Below are 11,411 nucleotides of genomic sequence, written 5' to 3'. Positions count from 1 at the left end.
AAGATTTCTATAAATATGATATTAAACTATTCGTTTGTTTATCTTATTATTTCTCGAAGTATTTATAATTTATATATATCTAAATAAAATGCAATATGATATAATGCCTGCGTAATGTTGTAACACTACATATTGCAGTATTTTGCTGCAAATTGATAGCTTTCTATATTAAATTAGTCATATATTTATCTTAATATTTCTTGAAATTAATTGTTTGCATTTGTTTATAATTTTATATATACCTAAATAAAGCGTAATACAGCATAGAATGCTGCAATATTTTAATGAAAATTCATATCTATATATTGTTATTTTTATTTCGTAACTACATGTTCATTGAAAATCTAAGTCTTATCATATCACAAAGAAACAGATTTTGTTCGAATTTTTCCCTATTTTAGTGAAACCCTGTGATAAATCCGTATTAGGTATATGACGACGTGTTATTCAAGAAGATGGAAATCTCTGTAACGAAATCACGTAATTGCTGTCAATGGCGTGACCCTGTTGCGGAAGGCGCATCCATTGTTCGAATCGCATCAGAATTAGATCACAAACGAACACGTGCACCACGAGGGGATGAACCCAAATCTGATTTTTGACACCCTTTACGTCATCCCACATATTTGTCAGTTATTTTTTATAAAATCAGAACATACGAAAAGTTAGGATGATTTACTGTCTTATATTATAAATTATATTATAAGTTATAATCTAAAAACATTATAAATTGTTGAAAAACAAAGGAAAACGTCAATTTATTAGAATTCTTGTAATAATGCAATTATTTGAGTTATTTAAGTGTATTCGACAAATAATATTACATTTGACTAAATTAAATTAGATTAAATAGAAAATTAATATTTTCAATATGAGAAATAATCATTTATAGCATTTAACTGCTGCATACTTACTAGAACTCATCAAAAATGAAAATATAAAAAAATAAAAACTTTTAGAATATGTAACTGACTAATCTGTTTTAATGGTTTCTGTTGAATTAACTGATTTTATCCCAATACGTGTTTACGGTGGGTAAATTGCCTTTCATTTTGCATTATATCGAATATCCTTCATTCTAGAAAAGCTTCAAAATTCAGTTATGAAGCATTTCAGCGCCGACGCTCAGAGCATCGATCCAAAGCGTCAGCTTGCAGTTATGGATATAGTGCATATTACCAGACTCGAATTAAAGATCCACCGACACAGTTAATGGATACAAACCTATAAGATATATATCATATGTTATATAAATTAATACGTTTCTCGTTCTCGCATTTTATCGCATTTATTATAAGACATTCTTAAGTAGCATACTTACTGCATGTACAAATACAAAATAAAATTTAAAAATGCATATTTCATATCGTGTTTAGTTGATATAATTTTTATAAAATTCCTTTCCTTTTTAGCGTACTATGAAATAATTTCTTTTATATTTTTCATCGTTTAAGTTCTAAGAAGTGTTTTTCTTATCTTATTATTTTTTTATTATTCTGGAAAAATTTTTTAAATATAGAAAAGGGTGTTAGAAGATGAATAAATATGCTTGATAATAATTCTCAAATTGTCAAAAAAAGAAAAGTAAAGAACGCGACTAAATTATTTTTTTTATATGCAAACAATAACAAAGTGACAGTAAGAGAATAAAAAGAAGAGAGAATGATCTTAATAAGACTGCTTGCTCGTAGCTTAATATTAATAACTTTATGCACCCCCGAACTCTCAAAGCAAACACAATGCGATTTGACACGCAGATAGCACACTGGATGTTTATATGCGTCCAAAGGGAGAACTTAGTGTCAAGTGAATCGGCTAATATCTATTTAATTAATTTGGGGGAACACACCCTCGGTTTAACAATATGTTACCCTTCTGAGGAGACTTTGTCATGGTCTTTTGAGTGATCCTGTTACGACCTCAATATGTGGAGCAATTTGTCTCGAAATGATCGTAAAGAAATCGTAATATCCTAACTTGCAGAAAATTGTGTCTTTCATGATTTTAATCATTAATCATCAGTGAATGAATTGTATTTTAATTTAAATTTTGTTACATATATAATAAAGTAATCTTACTTGCCAGATGAAAAATAAAGGATTTTCATACTACTTCTAAAGAAAAACATCACAATAGTATAATAGTAGTACATAATATTGGTAGTACATAATATTTTAGCATCAATTTTCATACTTTGATTGTGCTTAATACGTTGACAGAAGAACTCTACCAGATGATTACACTCCATTTAGCACACGTGCAATGCTATGATTCCTGAAGGGAGATAAAAGAAAATTTGTTAATCGTTCTTTAAAATATACAATGCTATTCGCTTTTTCAAAATTAATAAGTAAGTTTGCATGTCATAATAAAAAGTGACAGACAATATCAAGAAGTTCATTGTGAAAATCAATAAAATGATAAGTTCGTTCAAGAAATATCGGTTTTGAATTCAAAAATATTTGAACAATAATAAATTATTAAATAATTTTCCCTTCATTTCATCATTTCTTATCAATATCTATTTCATGAAGTGTTGAATGTAGACAAAACTTTTGCAATTACAAAGAGAAGAAGTAAATTAAAAGAAATGAAAGAAATGTAGACATTTAGAAAAAGCTTCCAACAAATAGTTTGTCCATCTTTAACATACCAGGGTCGATAATTCCGATACTGTTCAACCCTCAACTCCTACGAAACAAGGCAAACCATGAGGATTGTCCGTAAGCTCCACCCTTCACAACCACCTGTCCAACGATCGTGTTTCACACAAGTTGGTTAAGGGTGAGATTCTCCAATTGGAACAGGGATGACGACGCAAGCGTCCGAGAATAGTGAATAACAGTGGTTCCAGAGGGTTGCTTTGAAAAAGGGGCGGGCTCGAGATGTACCAAGCTCCAGGAGTTCGATTCCCTGGATGAGGGTATCAGTGGAATCCTCAGATTGAAGGTGACACTCAGACCGCAACAAACGTTTTATTTGACTCGTGTATCGACATTCTTTTTCATTATTTTTTTTTTTAATTGAAATACGAGGGTGGTACTTCCTGAACTCATTTGCTCCTGGATAGAACCCGGGATATGAGCTACACCGAACCGTTGTGGGAGATCAATGGAAATCAAGCACCAGTGAGTATAAATAATTAAAAGTGAATCCCTTAATTACAAAGGTATATAGTATAGAAATAAGATCAATAAATTAGTATTATTGTAACACATCTTTTACTACAATACTGTTCAGAATGCTACTTATTTACTGATTAAATAAAATTATTACATTGTGATAATCCATAGAACACGAATGAAAAGTTTGATTAACAATTTTCTAATATTTCTTTCGACATTTAATACAATAATATATAATATTAATATTTAATTTTTCATTTGTGTTTGTATAATAATGAAAGATAATAATTAGCACGAATGATGATATTTCTTTTGCATTAATAAGAAATAGCGTGCATATAAAAGTAAACGCAAGTAAATGAAATAGGTGATTACAGCGGATATGTCGCAGTACGTCAGCGGCGAACTCGGAAGCTACCCGATGTGGGACAGTTCTGTCTTATACCAAGCACCACCTCCTTCGCACTCTCATGTGAACGAACACGGATTATATAGACAACCCTGTGCATTATTACATCAAAGGTAATTATCCCTGTGTGCTATAGCAATAGCTAAATTTCTTGTCACAATTCTAGTTTACGCAGCGATAAATCGAAGAAATAATTCTGAACTTTAAAGATTTCAAATCTTGAAAGAAATGAGAATTATTTACAACGACGTTTTATTAATTAATTGTCAATGAATAAAATAATTTCAGTCGTTACACGCCTAATGGTAGATCTCCGAATCTCCCATCGTCCACCACAAAGAAACCAAGGCGTCGCGTGGCGACTGTTTCGCAAAGAAGAGCAGCAAACATCCGTGAGAGGCGCAGAATGTTCAATTTAAACGAAGCTTTCGACAAGTTACGCAGAAAAGTGAGTTGTATATGCATAGATTTTTGTTCTATTCTTGAATCTCATAACAATATTGCTAACTTCTATAAGAATGATTATCTTTTGCTACTATTGTATTATGCGTTTGTATAATTTTGTACAATTAATTTTTATACTAGTTATTAGCGAATGTTTATCCAAGTATATACTTTAATGAGCACAACTAAAGGAATTCAGGGAATATTATAATAAATATTTCACTTTGAACATTTTGTATACTTTTGCGTATTATGTGCATTTTGTGCAATTTTACATTTCTCATAAATCCATAGATATCTGCATTCTATTGATATACCAATGTTGCTTAAAATTATTTTACGACCTTTATTCCTCAGGTGCCAACTTTTGCTTACGAAAAACGACTCTCGAGGATCGAGACTTTGCGCTTGGCCATCACTTACATTGCATTTATGGGAGAGCTGCTTGGAATTGAACCGAGTAGCCCAAAACCAGAATACATCCCGAGGGAATACTACTTGCCAAATTAAACCTATAATACGTAAACATTCATATGAAAACCTAAAACAGAAGAATTTGATCAAAAATCAATTTTTTATACGTAAATCGTTTTACAATTTCAGCAGTCTGGTATTTTTAGAAATAAAATTACCATAACTTGTGATATGCGTAAGAAAACATGGTAAACGGTTGGTTACATATTAAAAAGTTCAATTTGGTCTATTTCAAATGGATATATTTCCTGGAAAATATTGAGTTAACAAAATTGCATATGTATGTACATGCGGTTGAATGATAACTTTGGTTACTGGTAAGAAAACAATATGATGACAACCTTAACAAATCTAGCATTGACCTCCACTCATTCGAATCCTCTCTTTAATATTTTAATAGATACTCGATTTTTCAAACTCACGGTACATGTTTCAAAATACATACAGAAATCAAAGTACATTATTAGATGACAGATTTTTTATGCATTTATGGGAAATTTGCGCCGAAGTGCACAAAATGCATATAATACGCGAAGATATGTATATAAAATATCCACAGTATAGTATTCGTTATAATATTTAGTATATAAAATAATTTTCTACTTAGGTTACATTTTTTTAATTATCTCCACAAAAATATGAATTTACATAAATATTCGCAGTCTATAGATTATCATCTAATTTCTTTATTTTCGAAAAATCATAAAGAAGATTTTTTAATTAAACATCGCAAATTTGATTTTGTAAGGATATTTAATAAAATAATTACATAAATTGAAGTAACTTACACATACTCGAATACTTCTAAAAATTGTCAACAAATATTTTAAGTTTATTGATAAGTAAATCGTCGAAATACTATAATCATTCATATGAACAAAACTATCGAGTGCAAAATACATCTAAGAACGTAATGTCGTATATGTTTGAAATTAAGTAAGATTAATGCATCCACATATACGTATAAGTGTTACAATTCGAGTATTAAGTAAATTACAGTAAGCGTAGTTAAGAACCCACTCGAAAAAACATTAACTAACACTTAATGTTTATGTGATTTTACGAAATAAGATAAAAATCCGTGTCTTCCATAATTTATGTAAATCTGCTTATTACATATTATCATTATATTTAAATATAAGATGTACAAATACTATCACAGTATGTATCTTTCGTTAGTACACCATTTTGTCTGTTTTAAAAGATTGAAGAAATTTCTTTGTATAAAATTTTAACTTGACTGCATTCTTTGAATTATTTTTTACTGAATTGTATTCCTCTCTTATTAGAAAATTTCTTAAGTTTGAGAAAAATAAGAAAGAATCATTACTGATATAATAATGATAATAATAACATAATGCCATGATAATAATAATGATAACAATGACATAATAACGTAATAGTAATAACATACTAAAAATTTCTTAAAACGTTATAAGCCCTCTATTCGATTAAAACGAAAACACAATTGAAAGAATATAAAGAATCAAAGGATCGCAGCAGGGTTAAATGCGGTTTTTTCGAAACTATACTTTTTAATCTGATACTCAGTAATGTTCGAGAATAATCATTAGATAAATTTCAAATTTTTACACATTATTTCTTATAAAGTTACTTACAAAGTAGCATATGATTTTTATGATATTTTAATTTGTTAAATCTTTGTAAGCCTGATTATTTAAAAATTGATTCCTTTTAATAATAAATGTTTTCGATAAAAAACCGTCATTTCCTTAGTTCTTTAAATAATTTATTTCTGAAAACTGATTAATCGATCTCAAACAGCGATTCGAGAATGTACCCTAAGTTGGTACTTCTGAAGCAATCTTCAAGTTAGTGAAAAAAGTACCGGTTCCACAAAAATTGGATACAAATGTCACTTGTATTGTGCAAACCGATTTTTGGAATAATTACGCTCTTTTGTTTCGCTAGAGGTGTTCCTGCTACTACTTATAGAAACATGAGCGATCTCGCTGGAGTTCATTCTGTTGCATACGTAACAGTTCCAACACAAGAAGTCGCTAAAAAATTGTCTCAGTAAGGATCGATATAACCTATTGAAAATTAATTCTCTAAAAAATAAAAATTATTACTTTAATTAATCTATACTTAATTTATAGTGGCTTGGTGAAGAATAAATTAGCCGCTTGCGTTAATATTATACCAGGGCTTACATCGGTGTAAGTATAATGTATGTACTGTTCATTGTGCATGCAGACTAAAATATTTTAATTTCATTTAGAAATATTATTTATATATTATAGATATGAATGGAAAAATGAAATTAATGAAGATAATGAACTTCTACTGGTAAGAAGCAAAAAAGTAATGTTAGTAGGTTAAAGTTATTGATACACACTTTATATACTTTATTTTAGATGATAAAAACTAGGACTGATACTGTAAATGCCCTAACAAAATATGTAATGTAAGTACATATTTTGATATTTTTGAATTATTATATACATACGATTAAAATTAATTTTGAACTGGCTTTGAACAGGGAGAACCATCCATATGAAGTTTGTGAAGTAATCTCATTACCTGTAAGTATTGTTTAATTATATTTTAACATAGGATATGTACTCTAATATAATGCAGATGAAAGTTGAACAATGTTTTATTATAGATTCAAAATGGAAGTCACAAATATCTCCAATGGATAAGCGAGATAGTTCCACCTATCAATCAAAGAGAGCAATAAAATAACTTTTCTTCTATATCCATATTTAAAAGGATTCTAATGTCATATATTATAATAAAAACATTTATTTACTTTGTTATAAAATAACATGAATTGTTTTATGAATTTTTCACTACCATGAAAAGTTATGTTATGCTAATTAGAAAAAACAATACAATTAACAAAAATGCAAACTAGAATCATTACAGTTGATTTAAATTTGGACACATCGGTAGACGCGTATAGATGTACAAATAAATGATCAAACATTTATAGTGTATAGTCAATTGTATAAATCTTATACTACATACAAATATAAAACTCGAAACTGTATAAAACAAAAATCAATATAAAAATAAGTACTACAATAACTATGTATATTTTCATTTCTTGAACGTTTCTCTCTTTCTGAAAGAAAATTCATTCTTTTTTTTATCTTATTAGTATTGGCAGTCAATTTATTAATGCAAATATTATAATAACAATATTAATTGTTATATTTATTAATGTAAATGTTGTAATAATAAAATTAATTGTTATTGTAGTGAATCATGACAATAAATTTTGTATACTAACAAAAATTTTTTATACTATCAGAATGTGTTGTCCACCCTATAAGTATGTATTATAACAAAATCACTAATACATTTTATTCGTGAACCATAAATTGTATCTAAAATATTATTTAATGGAATCTAGGTGTGTATGTAGATTCGTATTTGAAATATAAGTATTATTTTACTAAAAATTAATGTTATCTGCCACCCTCATATCCTGGATAAAGCGATAACAGAGCAGATGATAAACATTGATTAACTTTCATTTTATAATTTTTGTCTAATAAATAACGACATGACGGGCAATATTGGACACCCGACGAAAAAGCACGTTTTAAACAATTAAGACAAATATTATGTGTGCACGGAATCGTGACAGGATTATAAACAAGTTCCAAGCAACAGGGACATGTGAATCTGCAATTTAAAAATTATAAAAATTTGAAAATATAACAAATATATTTACTAAAAACTTGATGAGTAACATACCTTTCTGAAACTTGTTGTAAAAATGCAGTTTTTCCATCTGGTAAAGTCTTACGACATTCATCCCATAATTTTATATTTGCTTGATCTTTTTCAATATGTTTCACTACTTCACTTTCTAATTCATAACTCTCAAGTTTCTTTTTCTTCTTTGGTGGTTCTTTTTTCGAAGAGGTAGAATTTTCTTCTTCCATTAGTATATTTCGCTTTTTATTTGTCTTATTAGTTTTATTTATTTTATTTTTTGCCATTGCTTCCAAGTATCCATCTGGATACATTGGTTTTAAACCAAGAGCCTCTATACGTGCTTTACCCTCTTCGGTCCATGGTGCAGCTGCTGGATCATCTCTCCTTAATAAATATCTCCATACGCGAAATCCGCTTTTGCCTGTATCTGGATAATACTTTACTACCTTATATATGCCATCATATCTAAAATAAAAATATTTTTGCAAAAACTAAATATTAGAACATATAAAAATAACAATAATGATTATTATTATACCTGTTGCCCTCTTCTGGTGCATATTTGCTATGTTTAGCGAGTTTGAAATTTCTGACAACTCTTACAGGTATACCACCTCTCCAATCTTCAGCTGTAGCACCGGTTGTCGCATTGAGCTTTGCATTGCAATTTAGAGCCAATGCTTTATTCATTCGAGTCAACATCTGATCGCAACTTTGTTCAGCTGTTCTTTTATTTCCTTTATAAATATAACAAATTAATTGAGTCATAACAAATTTATTTATAATTAAATATTCTACCTGATAGGTCCCTGCCTCCAGAGCCAGTATAAATAAACTCATCACCGTTATCAATATCATCCTCGTAACCTCCAGATAATACAATAGAATACGCACAATCTGTTTCTCTCCCATGAATTCCAGCTATATGTGGTCTATGCACTCCAACTTCAGACACCTATCATTTACATATCCTTGATTTATTTATATACACAAAAGTTATTAAAATTAAAGATTATTTAAAAATTTCAATTACCTGTACTCTGTACATCCAACACATTCCAACTTCTACTCCTGGAATAGGTCCACGATGATTAGGTGGAACTATACTGCACTCTTTTGTCCTTCCTACACATGCCATTCCTTTACCCCAATCTCTCTTACTACTATTGTTTTCATTCGTTTTTTTTTTCGTTTGTTTAAGTTTATCACCTGCCTTTAAAAAATAATGATTTATAAATTTTATAAATATTACAAAATAAAGTATTATTAAGTGGTAATTAACCTTCACAATTTCATTTTCATCATTTTTACATTCTGGGCAATACCAGTAATCTTCTTCAGGTATAGATGTTAATGGAGGATTCAAACAACTTAAATGATATGCGGAATTACACTCATCGCATAAGAGAAGATTGTGTTCATCTTCTTTCCCAGCACAGACTCTACAACCACATTCTCTGCATTCCTTGTTAGGATTGTCCAAACATGCATCACAATAAGCTTGTATACGTCTTCGTTTACCACTACTGACCATATGTTGTTCATCTTCAGAACTTCTGTCTGTAAGAAATTTTGGTTCTTCTATGGCAAAAATCTCTCCTTTAGGATTTACTTTCCGATTCTCAAGTGGTTGGTCCCTATTTAAATAGATACACATATTTTAATCATACATTATACCAACTTAAACTGAATATTTGAATTATACAATACTTACTTTCCAATATGCAATATCCCAATAAGTTCTTGTACCCTCTTCTTTTTATCTATTTTCAATATTGTAAAATCATACCATAATCCTGTTACTTTGGGATCATCAACATTGTGATTGATCATCACTTTTTGACCTATTTTTAAGCTATCAAATTTTAATAAACGCCTTGCACGTGGTCTTACTGATGACTCAGGTACATTGAAAGCTGGAGCTTTATCATCAAATTCCCACTGCATATTATAAATAATATTATCATCTCTTTTAAAGATTTTTAATATTATTGCCTCAAACCAAGCTCCATAAGTTTGATCAAGACAATCTACCGCATCTCCAACCTTATAATATAAACTTTCTGCTTCAGACAACTTTTCTTCTTTGCTAGAATTATCTACAATTTCTTCTTTAATAATAGAACTAGAAGTAACTTTAGTACTCGAAGTAGCTTGGCTTTCTACTTCATTGATTTGTATTTTAACCATTAATTGAATTACATCATTCAAATTAACATTATAATCATATAGCTTATAACCATTTTCTAATTGTTTCCCACGGAAGAATAACCGTTGTAAATCCACTTTTACATTCAATTCCTTTTCAATCTCACGCTGCAAAATAATATTTTTATAAATGAAAGATTTTACAAAATGTTATTAAATAAGTATACGAATACTTCAAATAGATAGAATTATATAAATATAGAAATACTATACTCTAAATAGACAATTTCTTTTTATTCACACATTATTATTATTAAATAATTGTAACTAACATTAAATAAATGTTTTTAATAAAATAATGGAATATTTAATAAAGTCAGATTTTTTTACTTCAAGAATGTCAGCATTAAACGTAAATATCAGAGATAAAATCACAACTTTCACGAAAGATAAAAAAATTGTATTTTTTATCTGAAATTAGTACTTCCTATACTACATTTATTTTACCTTAAACTCTTCCACTTCCGTCAATTTGGAGATGGTTAATATTGCCTCCTGTTTACCATCCATTGTTCTCACTTTAACGTACATTTTAATATGTTTATTCAGTCAAAAATTTTCAAAAAATGCGTTATCTTGTGCCTAGTTCTTTAACACAACGATCAACGTGTGCAAAATCAAAAAAAAAATCAAAAATCATTAACATTCATAGAAGTGCAAATAAACCAACAGTGACTGTCATCAGTCGTGAGTAACTTCAACACTTGTTGGCATTTACTACTGAGAAATTTGGCGGGAACAGACCGTGGGTATATATGGCGGAAAAAGAGATAGAACAATAAAGCAATCACATTCAGGTATATACGTCGTTGTCATTGGTCATTTCCATTAAAACAAAAAAATGAGCCAATCAGACAATTTGCTTTTATAAAATTTATCAGCTGTAAAAAATTTTATTATATTTGTTTATATTTTATTTTGTAAATTCTAAATCTTAAATAATATTGTGTACCATATTAAGATAGTAATAAATAGGTTTAAAATAAATACTATTGAATATCTATGATAGAAATATGTAAAAATATTAATTAAATTGTCCAATATATATTTAACATAAT

General features: G+C 28.9%; 3 protein-coding genes across 4 annotated transcripts; 2 read left to right on the top strand and 1 right to left on the bottom strand.

The window, feature by feature from the left end:
* Positions 1-2,696: 2,696 nt before the first annotated feature.
* Positions 2,697-5,076, top strand: LOC117217209 (protein Fer3-like). Of its 2 annotated transcripts, none has more exons than XM_033464636.1 (4): positions 2,697-3,128; positions 3,503-3,647; positions 3,823-3,982; positions 4,336-5,076. In XM_033464636.1, the coding sequence occupies exons 2-4, from the start codon at positions 3,508-3,510 to the stop codon at positions 4,486-4,488; spliced, it is 453 nt and encodes a 150-aa protein (XP_033320527.1). In that variant the 5' UTR covers positions 2,697-3,128; positions 3,503-3,507; the 3' UTR covers positions 4,489-5,076. The 2 variants fall into 2 exon arrangements, with proteins under 2 accessions (XP_033320527.1, XP_033320526.1); XM_033464635.1 differs by having other exon boundaries at positions 2,702-3,128; positions 3,493-3,647.
* A 1,194-nt stretch (positions 5,077-6,270) lies between these two features.
* LOC117217282 (protein CutA homolog) lies at positions 6,271-7,466 on the top strand. Its single transcript, XM_033464785.1, has 6 exons — positions 6,271-6,489; positions 6,573-6,632; positions 6,717-6,762; positions 6,831-6,880; positions 6,956-6,998; positions 7,082-7,466. Exons 1-6 carry the CDS (start codon positions 6,326-6,328, stop codon positions 7,154-7,156), a joined length of 438 nt encoding a protein of 145 aa, XP_033320676.1. The 5' UTR covers positions 6,271-6,325; the 3' UTR covers positions 7,157-7,466.
* A 246-nt stretch (positions 7,467-7,712) lies between these two features.
* LOC117217281 (E3 ubiquitin-protein ligase UHRF1-like) lies at positions 7,713-10,999 on the bottom strand. Its single transcript, XM_033464784.1, has 8 exons — positions 10,801-10,999; positions 9,860-10,461; positions 9,428-9,782; positions 9,179-9,358; positions 8,944-9,100; positions 8,684-8,882; positions 8,182-8,610; positions 7,713-8,109 (listed from the first exon to the last, which is right to left on the bottom strand). The coding sequence occupies exons 1-8, from the start codon at positions 10,882-10,884 to the stop codon at positions 7,890-7,892; spliced, it is 2,226 nt and encodes a 741-aa protein (XP_033320675.1). The 5' UTR covers positions 10,885-10,999; the 3' UTR covers positions 7,713-7,889.
* Between the last annotated feature and the right edge of the window lie 412 nt (positions 11,000-11,411).

The sequence above is a fragment of the Bombus bifarius genome, unplaced genomic scaffold, assembly GCF_011952205.1.
Source record: "Bombus bifarius isolate JDL3187 unplaced genomic scaffold, Bbif_JDL3187 scf7180000007975, whole genome shotgun sequence".
NCBI classification, from domain to species: Eukaryota; Metazoa; Arthropoda; class Insecta; order Hymenoptera; family Apidae; genus Bombus; species Bombus bifarius.
The sequence above is the reverse complement of the archived record's forward strand: the minus strand, read 5'-3'. Positions and strand labels throughout refer to the sequence as shown.

Excerpts from the sequence above, each read along its gene's own strand:
- LOC117217209 (XM_033464635.1), top strand. The coding sequence starts at position 3,081 with ATGAGCTACACCGAACCGTTGTGGGAGATCAATGGAAATCAAGCACCA. Across the intron at positions 3,129-3,492 it reads TCAATGGAAATCAAGCACCA|GTGATTACAGCGGATATGTC; the intron begins GTGAGTATAAAT and ends TAAATGAAATAG. Across the intron at positions 3,648-3,822 it reads TGTGCATTATTACATCAAAG|TCGTTACACGCCTAATGGTA; the intron begins GTAATTATCCCT and ends AAATAATTTCAG.
- LOC117217282 (XM_033464785.1), top strand. The coding sequence starts at position 6,326 with ATGTCACTTGTATTGTGCAAACCGATTTTTGGAATAATTACGCTCTTT. Across the intron at positions 6,881-6,955 it reads GCCCTAACAAAATATGTAAT|GGAGAACCATCCATATGAAG; the intron begins GTAAGTACATAT and ends GGCTTTGAACAG. Across the intron at positions 6,999-7,081 it reads GTGAAGTAATCTCATTACCT|ATTCAAAATGGAAGTCACAA; the intron begins GTAAGTATTGTT and ends GTTTTATTATAG.
- LOC117217281 (XM_033464784.1), bottom strand. The coding sequence starts at position 10,884 with ATGTACGTTAAAGTGAGAACAATGGATGGTAAACAGGAGGCAATATTA. Across the intron at positions 9,101-9,178 it reads GTTGGATGTACAGAGTACAG|GTGTCTGAAGTTGGAGTGCA; the intron begins GTAATTGAAATT and ends TGTAAATGATAG. Across the intron at positions 8,110-8,181 it reads TTACAACAAGTTTCAGAAAG|ATTCACATGTCCCTGTTGCT; the intron begins GTATGTTACTCA and ends TTTAAATTGCAG.